Genomic DNA, 15,457 nt, shown 5'->3' on the forward strand with positions numbered 1-15,457 from the left:
TCCCCTTATGCCCGAAGGCGGCCAGGTGTGTGTCATGGTGCGCCGCACAGCGCAAAGACGCAGGCGCCGTGCATTGTAGCAGCCGAATGGGAGACAAGTAAGGAAGTCCTTTTATAGCAGCTGAATATAATGTCAAGATGCACCTGGTCACATTACGCACAGATACGACTGATTCATAAATGATCTTCGATACCCAAAGAATCCTCGAGCCTTTTCTACTAACGTCCCTGTCACCGAATGTGACCGTAGCAAGGCGCCAGATGCTGCCGTCGAGACTCCATCGATCATTAGGATCTGCTGGCCCGATCTGGCGGACTTCGATGGCATCTTTTTGTGGGACAAGTCGTCGCAATTCATGGTACAGACGCGCTGGATGACCTAGTACACGGAAAAGAAGAGGCCTGTTGATATTATTTCTAAGTGAGAATGTAAGTGGTGCAATATTTGAGGACTAAGTCTTGGGAGTAATCAACTTCGTGGGTGAATGACATGGTGGCTATGCTTTAGATAAGGCGGTTTAATTAATTATGTTCGAGTGCCATTCTTGCTCTTCCCCCCTGTGTGGGTATACCTTTGAGTTATAGTTAACTGATTGGATCAACAAGGCGGGGGCAAATCACTTCCAAGACAGATTAAGGAGCAATTAAATATATAAATCGTGGTCTTAAAACCAACGAGACCCATTGCGCTCTATGGTACATTATAATGTATCATTCCGCCCTTTTCCCGCCCACAAGGCCCAAAGATACCCCCGAACACCAGAGCATGCTCAATGCGAGTCAACTGCGATAAAGAAGAAAAACAAAACAGTGGAAGGAAAGAAACCTTGTTCAGTTTCTTGCCTCCTCTTTAGCACACAGCATATCTTACATACGACATGAAACCCACAGCCAACGTCTATCCATCCAGACGTTATCACCAGGCACACAGTACACTCCACCGTGATATTGACCACACAACCGCAAAATGCACCAGTAAAAGCGCAAAACTGACCCTCTCGTCCCACCTCCATCGGGAAAAGCCAGCGTGAACGCGCCTCTGCGACATTCTTTCATACGATAGTTCGAAAGCACAACTATGCGGCATTCCTAGATCCATAGCGGCAATGCCCGTCAGGGTGGATCCGATTCCGAGGTTCACCATATACGGCCAGCAGAGCCTGGCGAGCGACGCCATTTTTATGAGGAAGAAGCTGAGTCGCAAGGGGAACACAATGGACTCGGCATTGGCGTGGTAGAAATGATCGAGCTGGTGGTAAGCGACCAGAGCTCGATGTTGAGTCCGCCCCAGAAAAGTCGTAGGGGGCGGCATGAGAAGTGGCGGAGAGGGCGTCGGGGCAAGGATGCTGTCAGTCGTTCCGAGATCTGGTGCAGAGCGGCGATAGCCGTCCTCGCTTCGGGAGAGAGCCATGGCATGGGGGCGGTAGCGGGGACTAGTGCGGTTCGGATCTTTTTTCAGACTCTGTCGTGGGGTCTCAGGTGGTTTGTTGCGCAAAGGTGAGGATGGGGTGTCAGGGGAAGAAATGACTTCTTCCGCAGCTGTATCCCGGAATCGTTTCTTGAGGGGATCCGCGATTGGAGTCCCGGGAGGCATCGGAGAGTCTAGGTTCTGCACTCTTCGTCCACGAAGTCCGACTGGAGGGCTCATGCTTCGTCCTTCCCTCCGCAGGCCGCCTGTGTTCGATTCCAGATTCATCACAGTCAGCACTTCTGTTGCGCTTGGTCGCTCTGCAGGCTCGAGGGCGAGCATTTTCTTGAGCAACTGATAGAGCTTTGCGGGCAAGCCAGGCCGCTCTTTCCTCTCATCCTGGAAACCTTTCCAATCCGTGATTTCGGCTCGGAGTTGGTCGATGTCCTCCAATTCCTCGTGGATGGTATTGGCATTGAGATATGGAAGGCGACTGAAACACAAGAAGTACAGAATCATGCCCAGAGAGAATATGTCGGACTTGGTCGTGAAATTGCCGAACTGCCCGCCCAAGTCTCTTCTGAGCACTTCAGGTGCACAGTACGAGATTGTGCCTGTAGTTCCCGTGGACTTCCGGACAGCATGCTCGGGCTGGACTTCTCCAAAGTCGCTGATCAGGCAAGTAAGCTTTCCTCCTTCGCGATGCAGAAGACAATTACTCGGCTTCAGATCACGATGGATGTAATTGGAGCCATGAAGGTACGCCAGACCCGAAACTATATCCTTGAACAGGGAGTAAATGTCCTCGAACGGGAGGCGACGAAGGGATGAATGGGGATCATGTGGATGATCAGACTGCCCTTTCGATTTGCGGCGCATGTGAGCCTTGAGCTGCTCCTTGGTGGTCTCCTCCGGTTGATCTCCAACGATGTAGCGCAACAGATCCCCACCGTTGCAGTATTGTTGCAGGATAAAGGCGCAGGCCACACTCGGACCGAATCGATTGGGTTTGTAATCCTCTAGCCATACGTGGCGATAGGAAACCAAGTTGGGGTGGGACAGTTTGGCTAGAAGCTCAACCTCAACCAATACCTTCTCGAGCCATGCGTGGTCGTCGCCCACTGGAACACGTTTGCAGGCGAAGTGGCCCAGTTGGCAACCATCAATTTCATGGCGGACCAGCAATACCACGCCTTTCCCACCCCTTCCAAGCTCACTTTCCTCGACGAAGAAGGTGTTGAAATAATTTGGACTGAATGCGTTTCTCCTAATACGTGCGCCCGCTTGGGGAGCTGGTGTGCTCGATAGAAATTCAGCCTCCGCCACCTCTTGTATCCTGACATTACCACTGGGCAACGCTGGCTGCGTCAACCTCCTTATGGGACTCGGGGGGGAACGTTCTGCGTCGTCGGCGTGATGTGTTTCATCATGGCCAGCTTGTAGCATGCGAAAGTAGTTGGGATCGACGTACGACTCATCGTGAGCCGGTATATCAAAGTGTCGTTCCGGCGACGACGAGCGAGCTCGAAGGGATTGATGGCAGGTGGGGCATTCCGTCAACGACAGGCCCCGAATCTCGAGGCGTTGCGACGATGGATCACGCACAACCAGGGCGTTGCGGTGGCGTCTGGTGATCGCGCAACTTGTCAGCAACCGTGTCGACAATTCCTAGCGAAGTGGCGACGGCAATGCGAGCGCGATGCCGTCCTTCTACTCCAATTGCATCTGGAATCTTTTGGAGCGGGGCACTCCTAGAATGACGTACAAAACAATCTCGCGGCCTTCTCGCGATGTGTATGGGATCAACTCCATAGCCGGCAAGCGATCTGATGGCGGATGGCGGATGAGTGTAAAGTTGTATCATGGAGAGAGATAAATGTAGTGTGCCATAGCTTGCTTAATTAATGTCGAGGATGCCTGTACGCTCTTCATTCCACCGCGCACCAGCTGGAACGCTGATGTTATTCAGCGATTTTGGAGGACTAGGTTCGAAGTGGACTGACCCAAGTCTCAGCGTCCTAACATAGAGTGGTCCGACCGTCCGGTACATATCATTGCTGTAGTGGGAACGCCGAATTGCAGGTACCACCACCTCAATTTAGCGGCGAGCACATCTGAATGAAGTAGCAACTGCGATTATTTCTCCAACCATTCATTAAGCAAGTGAGTCCTCTGCCCTAATGTCCAGTATGTTTAATACTTATTACAATTATTGCCATTGCAACACGCCTGTTCCGACCAAACAATTAGGAGCGGCTGCTATGGCCTCAATGCGCCAGGATGTTGCCTGGAGATACGCGCCTTATCTCCCCACCTCGATGGTTCCTCCCGCTCATTCCAGTTGCACCCATCGCAAAATTCACTTGCATTAATGCGCGTCCTCAGCCAATGCACCTCTCCAAAGTGTACCTTATTACTGCCAATAAGCTGCTTTGATCAATGCTTTCCTTGGGAACTTCACATCTCAACTTTTCAATTGGTCGCTGCCCATGGATCTCCTCTTCCGGGAACCAGGCCCCGTGGAGCCCGTACGGCACTCGCTGCGGCAACTTGACGCGAGCGATGATGTCCCTCATGTTTTTCGCATCAATAACCCACAATTCGCTCACGGCATGGTCGCCACACTCGCCGTTGTTGTCCAACTGCGACTCATCGAATACATAGGTGAGCAGCCAACCATCGTCTTCAGATGCTGGGTCTGCTCGGGGCACGAAACGCGGCTCTTGCGCAAACCATCCCTCGGGCAGCGCGAACAGCTTGATCGGATCGTCAGGGTCGACGCTCCGCATGATCTCGTCGAGGGTACGGTTATCCACACAACCTTTGATTTGTTGTGGTGGGTGAGCAATGCCCCGACTAATTAGTGTCTCTGCGTTAATTTTGGCGAGGTAGTCAATTTTGGCAGCTTTGCCCAACGCAGCAGAATAATAAGAAGACGAGCCGGTGCTGCACCCATATATGTAGCACGCAGATGTCATCTCATAAGATTTTGCCAATGTGGGAAACTCAAACGGAATGGCTGACAGTGCCCACTGATTTCGAATCATAGGCTTGTCCGTCATATCTGCCGTTAACGGGAAACTAAAATAATACAGGCGACATTGTTCTTGCTCAACATACTCAGGAGGTACTGGTTTAGGGACGGGCGGCGCGAGCGCACCAGCGCTGTACACCACAGATGCCGATGTGAGGCGACACGCGAGAAGATGAACGCATTTCTCGGAAACGGGCACAATCGAGTCCGTTTCCCAGCAATTCGCCGCGTGAAAAATGACACACGCATTTGTCTCGAACCATTGGATCTTCTGCGGTTCGTATCTCGGGAAAACACCGAACCGCGATCGTTCCGTCGGGTCGTATGAAACGACAGGCTTTCCTACCAAGCTGTTCATCGGATTCAAGGAAAGAGGCAAATCCATGATGATGGTGTGCCTTGCCGAGACACCAAAATCATGCATCATCTTTGGGGAAGACACCCCTTGTATCGGCATGTCGAATCGAGGCCCAAGCATCGGCGCGCGTGGGTCTACGGGCTTGCTCGGCGGGACGATGGAATAATAGACGAAAGGCTTGATGAATACGGCATGGAAGGATATCAGCTCCTTCGTCACTGGGTCTACTCGAGGGTGGCCTGTTGTCCACTCCTTCATGAATGCAATGGAGGATTCTCCCCCGAAGCCACGCCGCCCGTCTTGGTTTGGTTCGTTTTCCGCCTTACGTCCATTGAACCATCCAACGGTCTCCAACCCGGGCAGTTGAAATCTCATGGGTAGACCACTCTCGCATGTGGCCAGTGCTCGACCATCGTGGAAGATGACGCTCGTGTTGGCGACGCTGATCTTCTTTACGCGTTGCCTCGATCCAGGTAATGCTGACAAAAGCACGAGAAACAAGGTCCGTAAAACTACCACGATGATTCTGGCGAGTGATGCGCTGACGAGAGTCGCTATACTAGGAAGGAGTGGTGTTTTGAGATTGGTGTTGTCCTTAGCGTTTAGATAAACGTCGGTCAGGATGAATTGGTTGACAAATTCGGGTTTAACCTCTGTCCCTTTCTCCCCGCCCCTTCGGAACAGGACCCCACTCAGCATGCCATCGCCGTCGAACCAATGCGCATCACGACCAAGGTTCTCATTCGTGGTCGGGTTGCCACCATTCCGCACATATTGACCACCGGCGAGCTCTGGAGGTATGTGACCCATAAATGTACACGGAGTAAGCGGTCGCGTCCGCTTAATAGGAGCAAAGTTTCCCGACAGGTATCTGGAAAAGCTGTCAGCTCTTCATCGCCCAGTTCTATTTCATCGACAACTTACGGATGCGGCCCGCGGGTTACCTTTTCGTCCTCTCGTGTCGCCACAGCCCTCAACAATGCTTCTGACATGGTGAGACTGTGCCTCTGGTTTACAATTATTGGGGTCGGGTGAAGACACAACAGAAGCAACGTTCTTCCAGCACAGTCCCGTGCGCGAGAACGCGAAGGCTCGAAACCGAGAAGCTAAGATGGCTACCTTTTGAGAACGATTCCACACTGGTTTCCCATCACTATCCGATCATTGCCGCGTAGCAAGGATGAAAACTTATGTTTCCGAGTTTTGCCCACTTCTGCGCTGGTCTCGATCTCATGATGATACGCCGAGAGAGTTCTGAAGCAAGCGCACGGACTGCAAGGCTGCAATGGAATGGCATGTGGTTCAGGCCCATAGCTATCATCTGAAGTCTCCAGTTTCGAACGGTCAGGCTATTAAGCGGGGAAGTTACCTCGTCACTCGCGGGGCGAGACACGTGGTCTGTACTGTGTATGCATGGTTACGGATGTTGCATGACGAACTCAACTATCAGATTACACATCTGAGAAGTCTTTGACAATCGAATGTTCGGAGTTGTGGGACTCGCTTGTAGCTGGATGCGAGGCACCGGAAGAAGTGCATGCATGCCGGCTCGGTGAAAGACACAGTTAGTCCTGGTCCACCCACTAGAATCTTCCCACGGTCGAGGCTAGCGAAAGGGCTTGTAATTACCCCTCAAGCAAGCTTTGGCTGGCATCCCTAGTTCTATCTGGCGAGGAAAATGTTGATCGTACTCCAAAACTGGAGCTCGACACAGGTAATGATATCATGACTTCGCTCCGGACTAGACAGATGAGGTCCGGGCGGGTCGGGAGCTAAAACGGTGATTCATCAACACCGAAACTTTAACCCGACTGTATGCATATCTCACCCCCACTGTAACAGTACTTTTCAAACATTATCTTCGCGCCAACTTGTGAGTTGCTGATCGTCGCCGGCAATTCTGCAGGTGACAACCCGTAGCGCTCTGTACTGATATCTGGGTCTCATGACCAAGACATGTCGAGTCAGATCGTTGCTGTGGTCGCGCACAAGCAAGGCTCGTCCACGTTTCCATTTGCTAACGTTGGGATGCCATAACGTTGAACGTCTTACAGAAAAGCTTGTTTGTCTATTAATCCCGGCAGCGATCACTTCGGTTTGTGCTATAGCTCCTGTGCTTGTCTTCCGAGTTAGGAGCTAGGGGTAGCTCCGACATGGGCAGTGGGCAAAGGGTAACAAAAACGACAGAACTGCATCTCGAAAGGCCAATACCTTGAGAGTACATACAATTTTAAGGTACATGACTCTGTGACAGTTGCAGTTGCTCTGACAGGGTATCAGGAATATCCAGATGAAGTCATCGCTTCCCTCGCTAGCCACATAGCATGGATAAGTCTGTGGTGTTCAAATAAACCCCATCCCCAGTAGCCATTCGCTGGTGTATCTAGCCGCCCAAGTAATATCGCCGAGAGAATAATACTGTCCAGTTCGCTCTGTGTACTCACAGACTGGCTCAACGGCTCTCTACAACGGTACGCTATCGAACATCGAGACCGCCACAATGCCTAGAAACGAGGCAATCAACACCAATAGTGTGGTGGGGGATCGCCCCGACCTCCTCATCACCACCCATGGCTCCGACTGGTACTTCGCTGTGTGTGCCATCATGGGCATCTCGACTATCGCTTTCATGGGCCTAGCTCTGACCAAGCCCCAAACTCACCGCATGTTCCACTATATCACGGCCGGTATCACGGCCGTCGCCTGCATCGCTTACTTCTCCATGGGTGCCGACTTGGGCCAAGTACCTATCCAGGCTGAGTTCGTCCGTCCTGGAAGTAGCGCTGTCGCCGCCGCGGGCACCCGCGAGATCTTCTACGCCCGCTACATCGATTGGGCCATCACGACGCCCTTGCTGCTTCTGGATCTGATGCTGACAGCCGGCATTCCCTTGCCTACTATCCTCATCACTCTCCTCGCCGACGAGATCATGATTGTCTGCGGCCTCATCGGTGCCCTCACCCGCACCACGTACAAATGGGGCTTCTGGGCCTTCGGCACCGCTGCATTCCTCTACGTCGTTTACAATTTGATCTGGGACGGCCGCAAGCATGCCAATACTCTCGGTGGTGAACCAAAGAAAACATTCAATATGTGTGGCATTTGGCTCATATTTCTCTGGTTCCTTTACCCCATTGCTTGGGGTTTGAGCGAAGGCGCCAATGTCATTCACCCGGATTCTGAGGCCATCTTTTACGGTGTCCTGGATATTATGGCCAAGCCTATTTTCGGTGCTTTGCTCATCTGGGGCCACCGCAACATCAATCCTACCCAGTTGGGACTGCGCATTCGAGAGTCGAAGCAAACTAGTGAGAAGTTCAATTCCGGAACTTCGGGTGGTGTGAACGCCCCTGATGGCGTTACGGGAACCAATGGGCAGAATGCGGCGGCGGCAACCACAACCACTACTGCGACCAATGGGCAAAACGTATAATCAAACCGTAGCTTGAATTTGGTTTAGGAGAATTCTTCCTTGCGCCATGCGGGTTCGAAATGATGGACGACAGAGAGCGTGGCTCACAATCCTTTTACAGAACCATCGATGACGGGGTCTAAACCGCGTTATTACGAACTGTTTCACTTTGATGTTCACGTTCAAAATACCCTACCCTACGATCTTTAGTTTTACTCAACATACCCGAGGTACTATCCAATTTAATGGGGTGGTAATGGATAAAGTTATGGTTTGCGATTGAGTTATACCCTTGGATTCTAATTAGTGTTTTCCACAAGTTAAAACAGGTTGAAATAAGATGAAGTTTGAACGTCAACCTCGCGATGTTACTGAATTGAAGTCCTTATCTTCACTTGGTGATATAATATCGATATGTATTAGGGTTATGTGAATGTGGCACAAACCGATGCACCACGTTACTACTCTACCCTTTCCCGCTCCAATAGTGCTTAACACCTGCTGTCAGCATTTGGCGGCTACAACTATGATCTCCCCATACTTTCCAACTCCTCATCGCCAAGCCGAAAATCATGCTATCGACGGGTACATGGTCTACAGTGTTTCTTTCTCCAGTTTCATCTGCATGGCATCCGAACGGAAAAGATGTGCGGGGTCTTTCTTGTCCAAGCCAACTCGAAGAATAACTCGAAGAATAGGATGAACGCTGCACGCGCTTACTCCGCCTCGCCTCATCTGCGAAACTCATGTGGTGTACGAAACTAAGCGTAACACGCATATGCGTTACGTTAAAGTGTCTGTAATAGAGTTTCCATTTCAATACGTTACTTCATACGAAAGGGATTTTCTGAGTTTTGTCTTCATGTGTCCAAGACCGCAACTAAGCGTCCCCTGCATGTGATGTACACCCAAGTAAAGCTTGTTTCTCTGTGTCCAAGATCGCTCTCATGCGCCAGACTCCTCTTTCCTTCCTCCAACCGCCGATCTCACGCCAATCCCCATTTTAAAAACATGCCTACTCCCTTTCCACCCTTCGGACCCACGTAGTTGCTCCCACCGGCCCCAGCAGCCCCCGCAAATACCGTCGCGGGATCGGAATCGAGCTCCTCCAGCGGCTGAAAGATACCCCTGACGTGATTCGCAGGCTTGACCCCCACTGCGAGCATGCGGCCCGATTCACTAATACTGCCGTTGACGATCTCAATTCTACCTCAATTCTACCTAGCTGGATATTGGCTTTGGAGATGTCGAGGTCATTTTGGTCCACAATGCGCAGGTTATCAGAAACTATGATATATGGTGGCGGATGGCCGAAGTTGGGTTGCTGACGGTGCGGAGCACGATAATCCTAGAGAAATCAGCCCGGTGGGCTAGATGGGCGCGCTGGTTGGCGTTGAGGACAGCGCCGTCCTCTTAGGCTGTTACTCAGTATGTTGATTTTGTTTCGTTGGTCTTAGTGATCATCCGTTAGTGATATGTCACTTGGCTTGTTCATGTGGACAGATACCACTCTTCCCGGGTCTCAATGCCCCCGAGATGTAAGAAGAACAGGGGAAGAACTTATGAGCCACGTCCTCAAACGTCTCACTCAGAAGTGTACCAGAGTAGCAGATAATCACTTGTGGCAACTTCGCCCGTAAGCACCATCGAAATCATCATGGTAGCCGCGCAGAAAGTGACATTAACCTGGTACTTAACCCGGTACCTGGTGCTGGCAATCGTATGATTCAGGGTTGCGTTGGAAACCAATTCGAAGCGACACCACGCAACGCTTTATTGACCTCAAATTCCCCCAGTCCGTAGTGATACGACCCTCGCCGTGTTGATATGTACCAAAGCCCAAATAGCCTCCGTAAATGTTGTCTGGCAACTTGCGGGCGTTGAGCTTGAAGTGCAGAGCCACCTGGATAGCAAACTTGGCAAGACCATGGATCCCAGGGTTGCCAGCTTGTGGTTGATCCCGGCAATGTCGTTAAAGAGGACGTCGGTCGATATGAAGTGAACCTTTCTGACAACATCAGGCTTGTAATCAGTTGCGGTGCTAATCTCGCTCATGCCGGCTGTTGCTTGACATATTTTCCCTGAAGCTATGCAGCGAACATTTGGATAGATGTGGCAACAACCGACAGAGTCTAACTGGCTGCTAGCAGTAAGCCTGCCAATTAAATGGACCGCATCGTGGGAGGCTGTGATTAATGGAGCAGAAGTAATATATTGATATTGTCGTTGATATCATTGCAGGATGATATAGTTGGTTGACTGAGGTGACAATTTCGCAAACCTAGCAGCACCAAAAGACGTTGCAGAAGGCACGTCATAAATGAATAGCTCTATGAATAAGGCAGCCGGCAAGCACTAAAATTCCTTGCAGGTAGCTGAAAATTGAATGCGGCGCACGTGTATTTATAAGGTAATGTCCCTAAATTCCACTGTCGGTATGTTGGTGTTGTACTCAAAAGAATAAGTGCTGCACTACGGCTGGACAAAGGCTGTACATGAAGTAGCTGAATGCCACCAAAAACAAAAAGAAAAAAAGAAGAAAGATCATCATGGAGGCTGATACTGAGTGTTTATGTTTGAAGATATTGCCGATGACAATTGTTAGAACCTTGTCAACTAAGTGATGAATATATATCACATACCCCCAAACACAAATAGATAAAGACATAGATTAAGTAGATGCAACTGCATGGCGGGCTTAGCTAATGGCACTTTTCTTTCAAGTTGCTGACTGTCAACGCAGACATTAACAAGTACTTCACGTAGTTTGCTCATGGAGTTGAGACTCAAGCTGGCACCAGTGCAGGATTTTGTTGCTCGATTATAATGTGTCACAAGTTGCCCCTTGCAACGGGGCCAATGCAAATACGAGATACAGCAACTCATTTCCAGATAAGGCAACTGTGGTATTTTCTTGCGGCTGGCTGCGCCGGCCATAGTGGTCGCTTCGGGGGCCTGCCATTACTGACTGTTCAAGTTTCCAATCCGGTTTTAGGCAAGATACTGATATCATCCTGGAAAAGGCCGTGGAGCTCCAGGCTGAAGGTATTTAACGGAAAGAACTGCTAAGAGAAGTAGAGACCCGGATGCGCTGGAAAATCGTTAGACTCAGTTCTAGCACGGTCTGTGTTTCGCTAATGTTGAGAAGATCTTCGCGGCGTTGCACACAGGCATCCCAACGCTTGTTGCAAGTATAACCTGGTGCCGTATTGCGCAGGCGTTGCCGGGTCTCATTGAATGTGGTTTCATGTGGGCTTTTTTATCCAGTCCAATGCTCTGATCTTACGATTCTCTTATGAATGTTCTTTCCTTCTTCTAGACGTTACGTGGGTCATCAGCATGGTTAAGTCACCAACGTAGATTCCCTCGCAGCCATGGCTGAACAACCTAATAAACGACCCAGACCGTCGTGTCCTGCCAGCGCCATCGACCACAGGTATAGGAAGCCATGCGTCTTCCAAGAGCTTTCTATTCAAGGCCAAGAGCACGCACTCACTCGCGACTTCACTGCTGGGACTGTAATAGACTCACTCGATCATGAGTCATTCAACAATATTCAAAGCCGGTTAGTCTCCTAACAATCTTGAATTTGTACCTTACTCGCCGAGTTCTGTTGGAGTTCTGCAGCACCGGGGACTTGTTGGGCCTAAGTAGGAAACTCTGGAGAAATGGCCTAGACTTGGAGTCACACGACAACGAACGAGATATTAATTAGGCTCTGAAGCATTTATTCGCGAACTCAGTTGGATTTCGCAGTGTACTTGGTCGGTGCAAATCTTTGAGTTTTGGAGCTTGGCTATTGTTCTTTCTCAAATATATGCCAGAAGCCAACAATTTGGCCGTAGCAGTGGAACTTGGGTCTCATCTCGACGTCATGGAGAAATATTTGATTAGCATCCAAGGATACAGAATGCAATCTGAACATCGGAATCGAGAAAAGTCCGAAATGCGGTAGCAGACCACATAAGTCCCTATTATTCTCCAGATTGTGTTCAGCATTCATACATGTTGCCGTCGCAGACTATATCCGACACTTAAGGATAGAAAAGTACTATCCAAGTCCTTGAGGGTTGATGGGGTCTGTTTCTGGAATGTTTCCATGCTAAAGACACATTGGGTCCGATATTACACAAAGTCGACGGAAAGTAAGACTTCTTTCAAGTCAAGCTGTTCATGGCAAAAGACGTCCGCGTTTTGGCTTCACTGCAACATTTTCATACAAGCGCCAACGCCCACTTCATCGCATGGAACAAGTTCTATTCGACATTTCCGCGCCCGATATTCCTTGGGCATGAAACCATCCCCCTCGTGTCGCTCACCTGGTCAATTATTCAAGATCATGCCGTGCTTAACATGGCAGGCTGGTTAATACGACCTGACCTGCCAGATGGTAGCCAGGATTATAATCTTCTTGGCGGTTATATCTCAGCGTAGTACACTTGGGACAATGGTGGCGATCGCCATACGTGTATCATCCCCCGCTTGACACCACATCAGTTATTGTCCAAACACACCACACTTCGTTCTCGAATAGTCGACATTCTCCATTCTGATTTCGTCCCAGCATCTGCAAAGCAGCGACGTGAATTTTCATGATTACCACTACACCATGGATACCGAGCCTCTGCATTCCAACTCGCCAGTACACAAGTGCCTTGTTGGGCCTATGCTCTGCAGTCTTCCAGACAAGCTGGCCCGCAATACCAATATGTAGCTTTTTACGTTGCCAAAAGATGACAAGAAGCGATTGAATAGACCAGCTATTGCGTGGAATCGCAGCACCCAAAGACCTGGTCTTCAACAAGCCGCAAGGTTGGAATTATTAAGATATCTTGATCCCGAAGTGGATTACGGAACAAGACAAACACGCGTCGAATATCATGGACGGGTCTAACTTTCAGCAAGGAAACGGAAAGCCCCACAGGCCAAGGTAAGATGGAGTAGCAGAGGCTGTTCCCTCTCTGATGAGCCTATGTAGGACACCAGAAGCTTTCCTGTAATTGGATGTATGCGACTGAACCATAACTCTGAATTTGGTGAGGATCAGAGACGATACTAGTGCCTCGCCACAACGTGGCTGTCTGTGGCTATCGCGGTATTTCCTGTGTTGCTATTTTGACTGGGGAAGCGCAGAGCCTAACTGTGGTTTCTCTTCATTTTCATCGACACGGGGGCGAACGTGGACAAAACACGGTTTGAAAGCATGAGAAGCACCGAAGAGTCTGGATAAATGGACTAGCCAAGTCATGAATTGTACAATGTTTCAAAGAATAAATATATACACAAGTTAAACCATTCGACTTCCACGGCCTAGCACACTCAACGGCACTAGATGAACAATATCACGGACCACTTTAGATACCGAAACCAGCACTGCTAGGCACGTTGGACGACACGGAGGAAGGCGAGTCAGCGCTAGCAATGTTGCTGGCATCGGAGAACTTGGACAAGACATCGGAGTCGGTGCCGGACAAGTCGCCCGAGCTAGATAGGCTGTTGGCCTCGCAGTCGCGGCCGAGGTAGCTGGAGCAGGCGGAGACGTCTTCGGCAGTGAAAATTTCGCCCTCGAGGCTGGACGCATCCACGGGGGCGTCAACCGAGTCGAAGACGTTGCCCTCGGCCAGGACGTAGCCGCCGCTGCCGATCTCAAAGTTGTGCGATGACGGGCCGAAGTAGTTGTTGACGGCGTGCAGGACTGTGTTGCCGCCGACCTTGGGGCCGCGGCCCGAGGTGTGGTGGACGTAATTGCCCTTCAAGGTGATGGTGTCGGAGGAGCCGGTGAAATACTGTTTTCATTTATGTATCAGTTGGATGGGGCTCTTTCTTGTCACGTAGACAGGACCGCAAGGGTGGGAACTTACGTAACCCCAGTAGTGGAGACCGTCGCAGGTCGCAGACCAGTCGGTGTTACCGTCAAGCTCGCTGTTGGAGATGGTGACACGGCCCGAAGATTCCTCGCCCAGGACGATGTGCTGGCGGCCAATAAGGGACGTCTTGACGTGGTCGATCCAGACCATGTCAGCGCCGTCGATGGTGATACCATCACCGCCCCACACGTACTGCGGGTTGATTTCGGTGACGTGGATGTTCTGGATGATGATGTTGGAGACACCGTTGGCCATGCGGAGACTGTAATATGTATGTTAGTGATTTTGGTTCAGGCGTAGAACCCCGCTAAAAACTCACCCCTTGCCCTTGATGACACCGCTGGTGCCGTCACCAATCAGGGTCTTGTCGGAAGCAACGTCAATGCCACTCATGCCGGCCTCATCGTAGGTGATGCTGGACACGGTAGGGGCATCAGGCTGATAGTTGGTACACCAGTCATCCTTGTTGATGGCGATCTGGCAAGCCGAGGCAGTACCCCACGGCGCGCAGCCGGAAGCGGTGGCAGTGGTGCCCGTGAAGTCGAACTCCTGGTTCAAGACAATAACACGAGGCTCGTCGTCGCCGAGGTAAGAGACGAGCTCATCGGTAGTGGTGGGGTAAACGGCCGTGGCGTCACCTCCGCCCGTGACACCGGCCGCGAATCCTTCGGCTGATCCAGAGACAGTGACGGCTCGCTTGCCCTTGGCAGCCTTGGGAGCAGCAGAAACGGCACCGGCCAGGGCTAAAACTTGGAAGAATCTCATCGTGAGTGTAATTGTTTATTGTGAAAAACGAACGTCTAGTCGTTGAAGAAATGAACGACTGAATAGAATAAAAGAATGTGGGAGCGGGTATAACGAGCCAGAAGCATTGCATTGCTAAGTTACAGCCGGTGTCTTATTATATACCAACGCCATGAAGCGCCAAGACTCATGTCATTAGCATGTTTCTTCCAAAGTCGTTCCGTTCCACCAATGACTCCACCAAGAGATGCTTGTGTGCAGCAAAACTGGGGACAAGTGGCATGCGGCGCTGGGGGTCAACAACAAATTGACAGGAACCGAGGATGGAGGGACTGTTCTGTCGTGGGTTTTGGGACTACATGCGATGAACTCGACCGACTGGATCGAATGAGAAAAGGTGATCGGCAGATTTCCCGTCTACTCAAAACACAGGCCCTTGAAGGCGCATGTACGGGGTTCGGTGATGGCTGCTGTATAAGTCAATCTGTGGGCCGGTTCTGGTGTGCTGGGATTACGCAGCTGATCCCCCATGTGGAGTACGAAGGTAGGGTGACGTGACTGTAAATCTCCCTGACCCACTAAAACGTTCCACTTCACATATTCCGCCTGGCAGGAACGGCCCGGCGTATTATAGC

The 15,457-nt window shown here is 50.7% G+C and overlaps 5 protein-coding genes across 5 annotated transcripts; 1 reads left to right on the plus strand and 4 right to left on the minus strand.

Moving 5' to 3' along the window:
- Positions 1-632: 632 nt before the first annotated feature.
- BCR38DRAFT_425540 (kinase-like domain-containing protein) lies at positions 633-3,412 on the minus strand. Its single transcript, XM_040859722.1, has 2 exons — positions 3,173-3,412; positions 633-3,034 (listed from the first exon to the last, which is right to left on the minus strand). Exons 1-2 carry the CDS (start codon positions 3,217-3,219, stop codon positions 916-918), a joined length of 2,166 nt encoding a protein of 721 aa, XP_040717634.1. The 5' UTR covers positions 3,220-3,412; the 3' UTR covers positions 633-915.
- A 91-nt stretch (positions 3,413-3,503) lies between these two features.
- BCR38DRAFT_149320 (retinal pigment epithelial membrane protein) lies at positions 3,504-5,871 on the minus strand. The gene is made up of 2 exons (XM_040853702.1): positions 5,724-5,871; positions 3,504-5,670 (listed from the first exon to the last, which is right to left on the minus strand). The coding sequence occupies exons 1-2, from the start codon at positions 5,789-5,791 to the stop codon at positions 3,789-3,791; spliced, it is 1,950 nt and encodes a 649-aa protein (XP_040717635.1). The 5' UTR covers positions 5,792-5,871; the 3' UTR covers positions 3,504-3,788.
- A 1,428-nt stretch (positions 5,872-7,299) lies between these two features.
- BCR38DRAFT_482641 (uncharacterized protein) lies at positions 7,300-8,232 on the plus strand (the record flags this gene model as incomplete). Its single annotated transcript, XM_040863529.1, has 1 exon — positions 7,300-8,232. The coding sequence occupies one exon, from the start codon at positions 7,300-7,302 to the stop codon at positions 8,230-8,232; it is 933 nt and encodes a 310-aa protein (XP_040717636.1).
- Positions 8,233-10,027: 1,795 nt separating this feature from the next.
- BCR38DRAFT_509354 (uncharacterized protein) lies at positions 10,028-10,335 on the minus strand (the record flags this gene model as incomplete). The annotated part of the gene is made up of 1 exon (XM_040864992.1): positions 10,028-10,335. A coding segment is annotated over one exon (308 nt), but the record flags the coding sequence as incomplete, so codon positions are not given.
- Positions 10,336-13,435: 3,100 nt separating this feature from the next.
- Positions 13,436-15,343, minus strand: BCR38DRAFT_472534 (pectin lyase fold/virulence factor). Its single transcript, XM_040862915.1, has 3 exons — positions 14,398-15,343; positions 14,073-14,340; positions 13,436-13,997 (listed from the first exon to the last, which is right to left on the minus strand). The coding sequence occupies exons 1-3, from the start codon at positions 14,841-14,843 to the stop codon at positions 13,566-13,568; spliced, it is 1,146 nt and encodes a 381-aa protein (XP_040717638.1). The 5' UTR covers positions 14,844-15,343; the 3' UTR covers positions 13,436-13,565.
- Positions 15,344-15,457: the final 114 nt, after the last annotated feature.

This window comes from Pseudomassariella vexata (genome assembly GCF_002105095.1).
Source record: "Pseudomassariella vexata strain CBS 129021 chromosome Unknown BCR38scaffold_4, whole genome shotgun sequence".
Taxonomy (NCBI): Eukaryota; Fungi; Ascomycota; class Sordariomycetes; order Amphisphaeriales; family Pseudomassariaceae; genus Pseudomassariella; species Pseudomassariella vexata.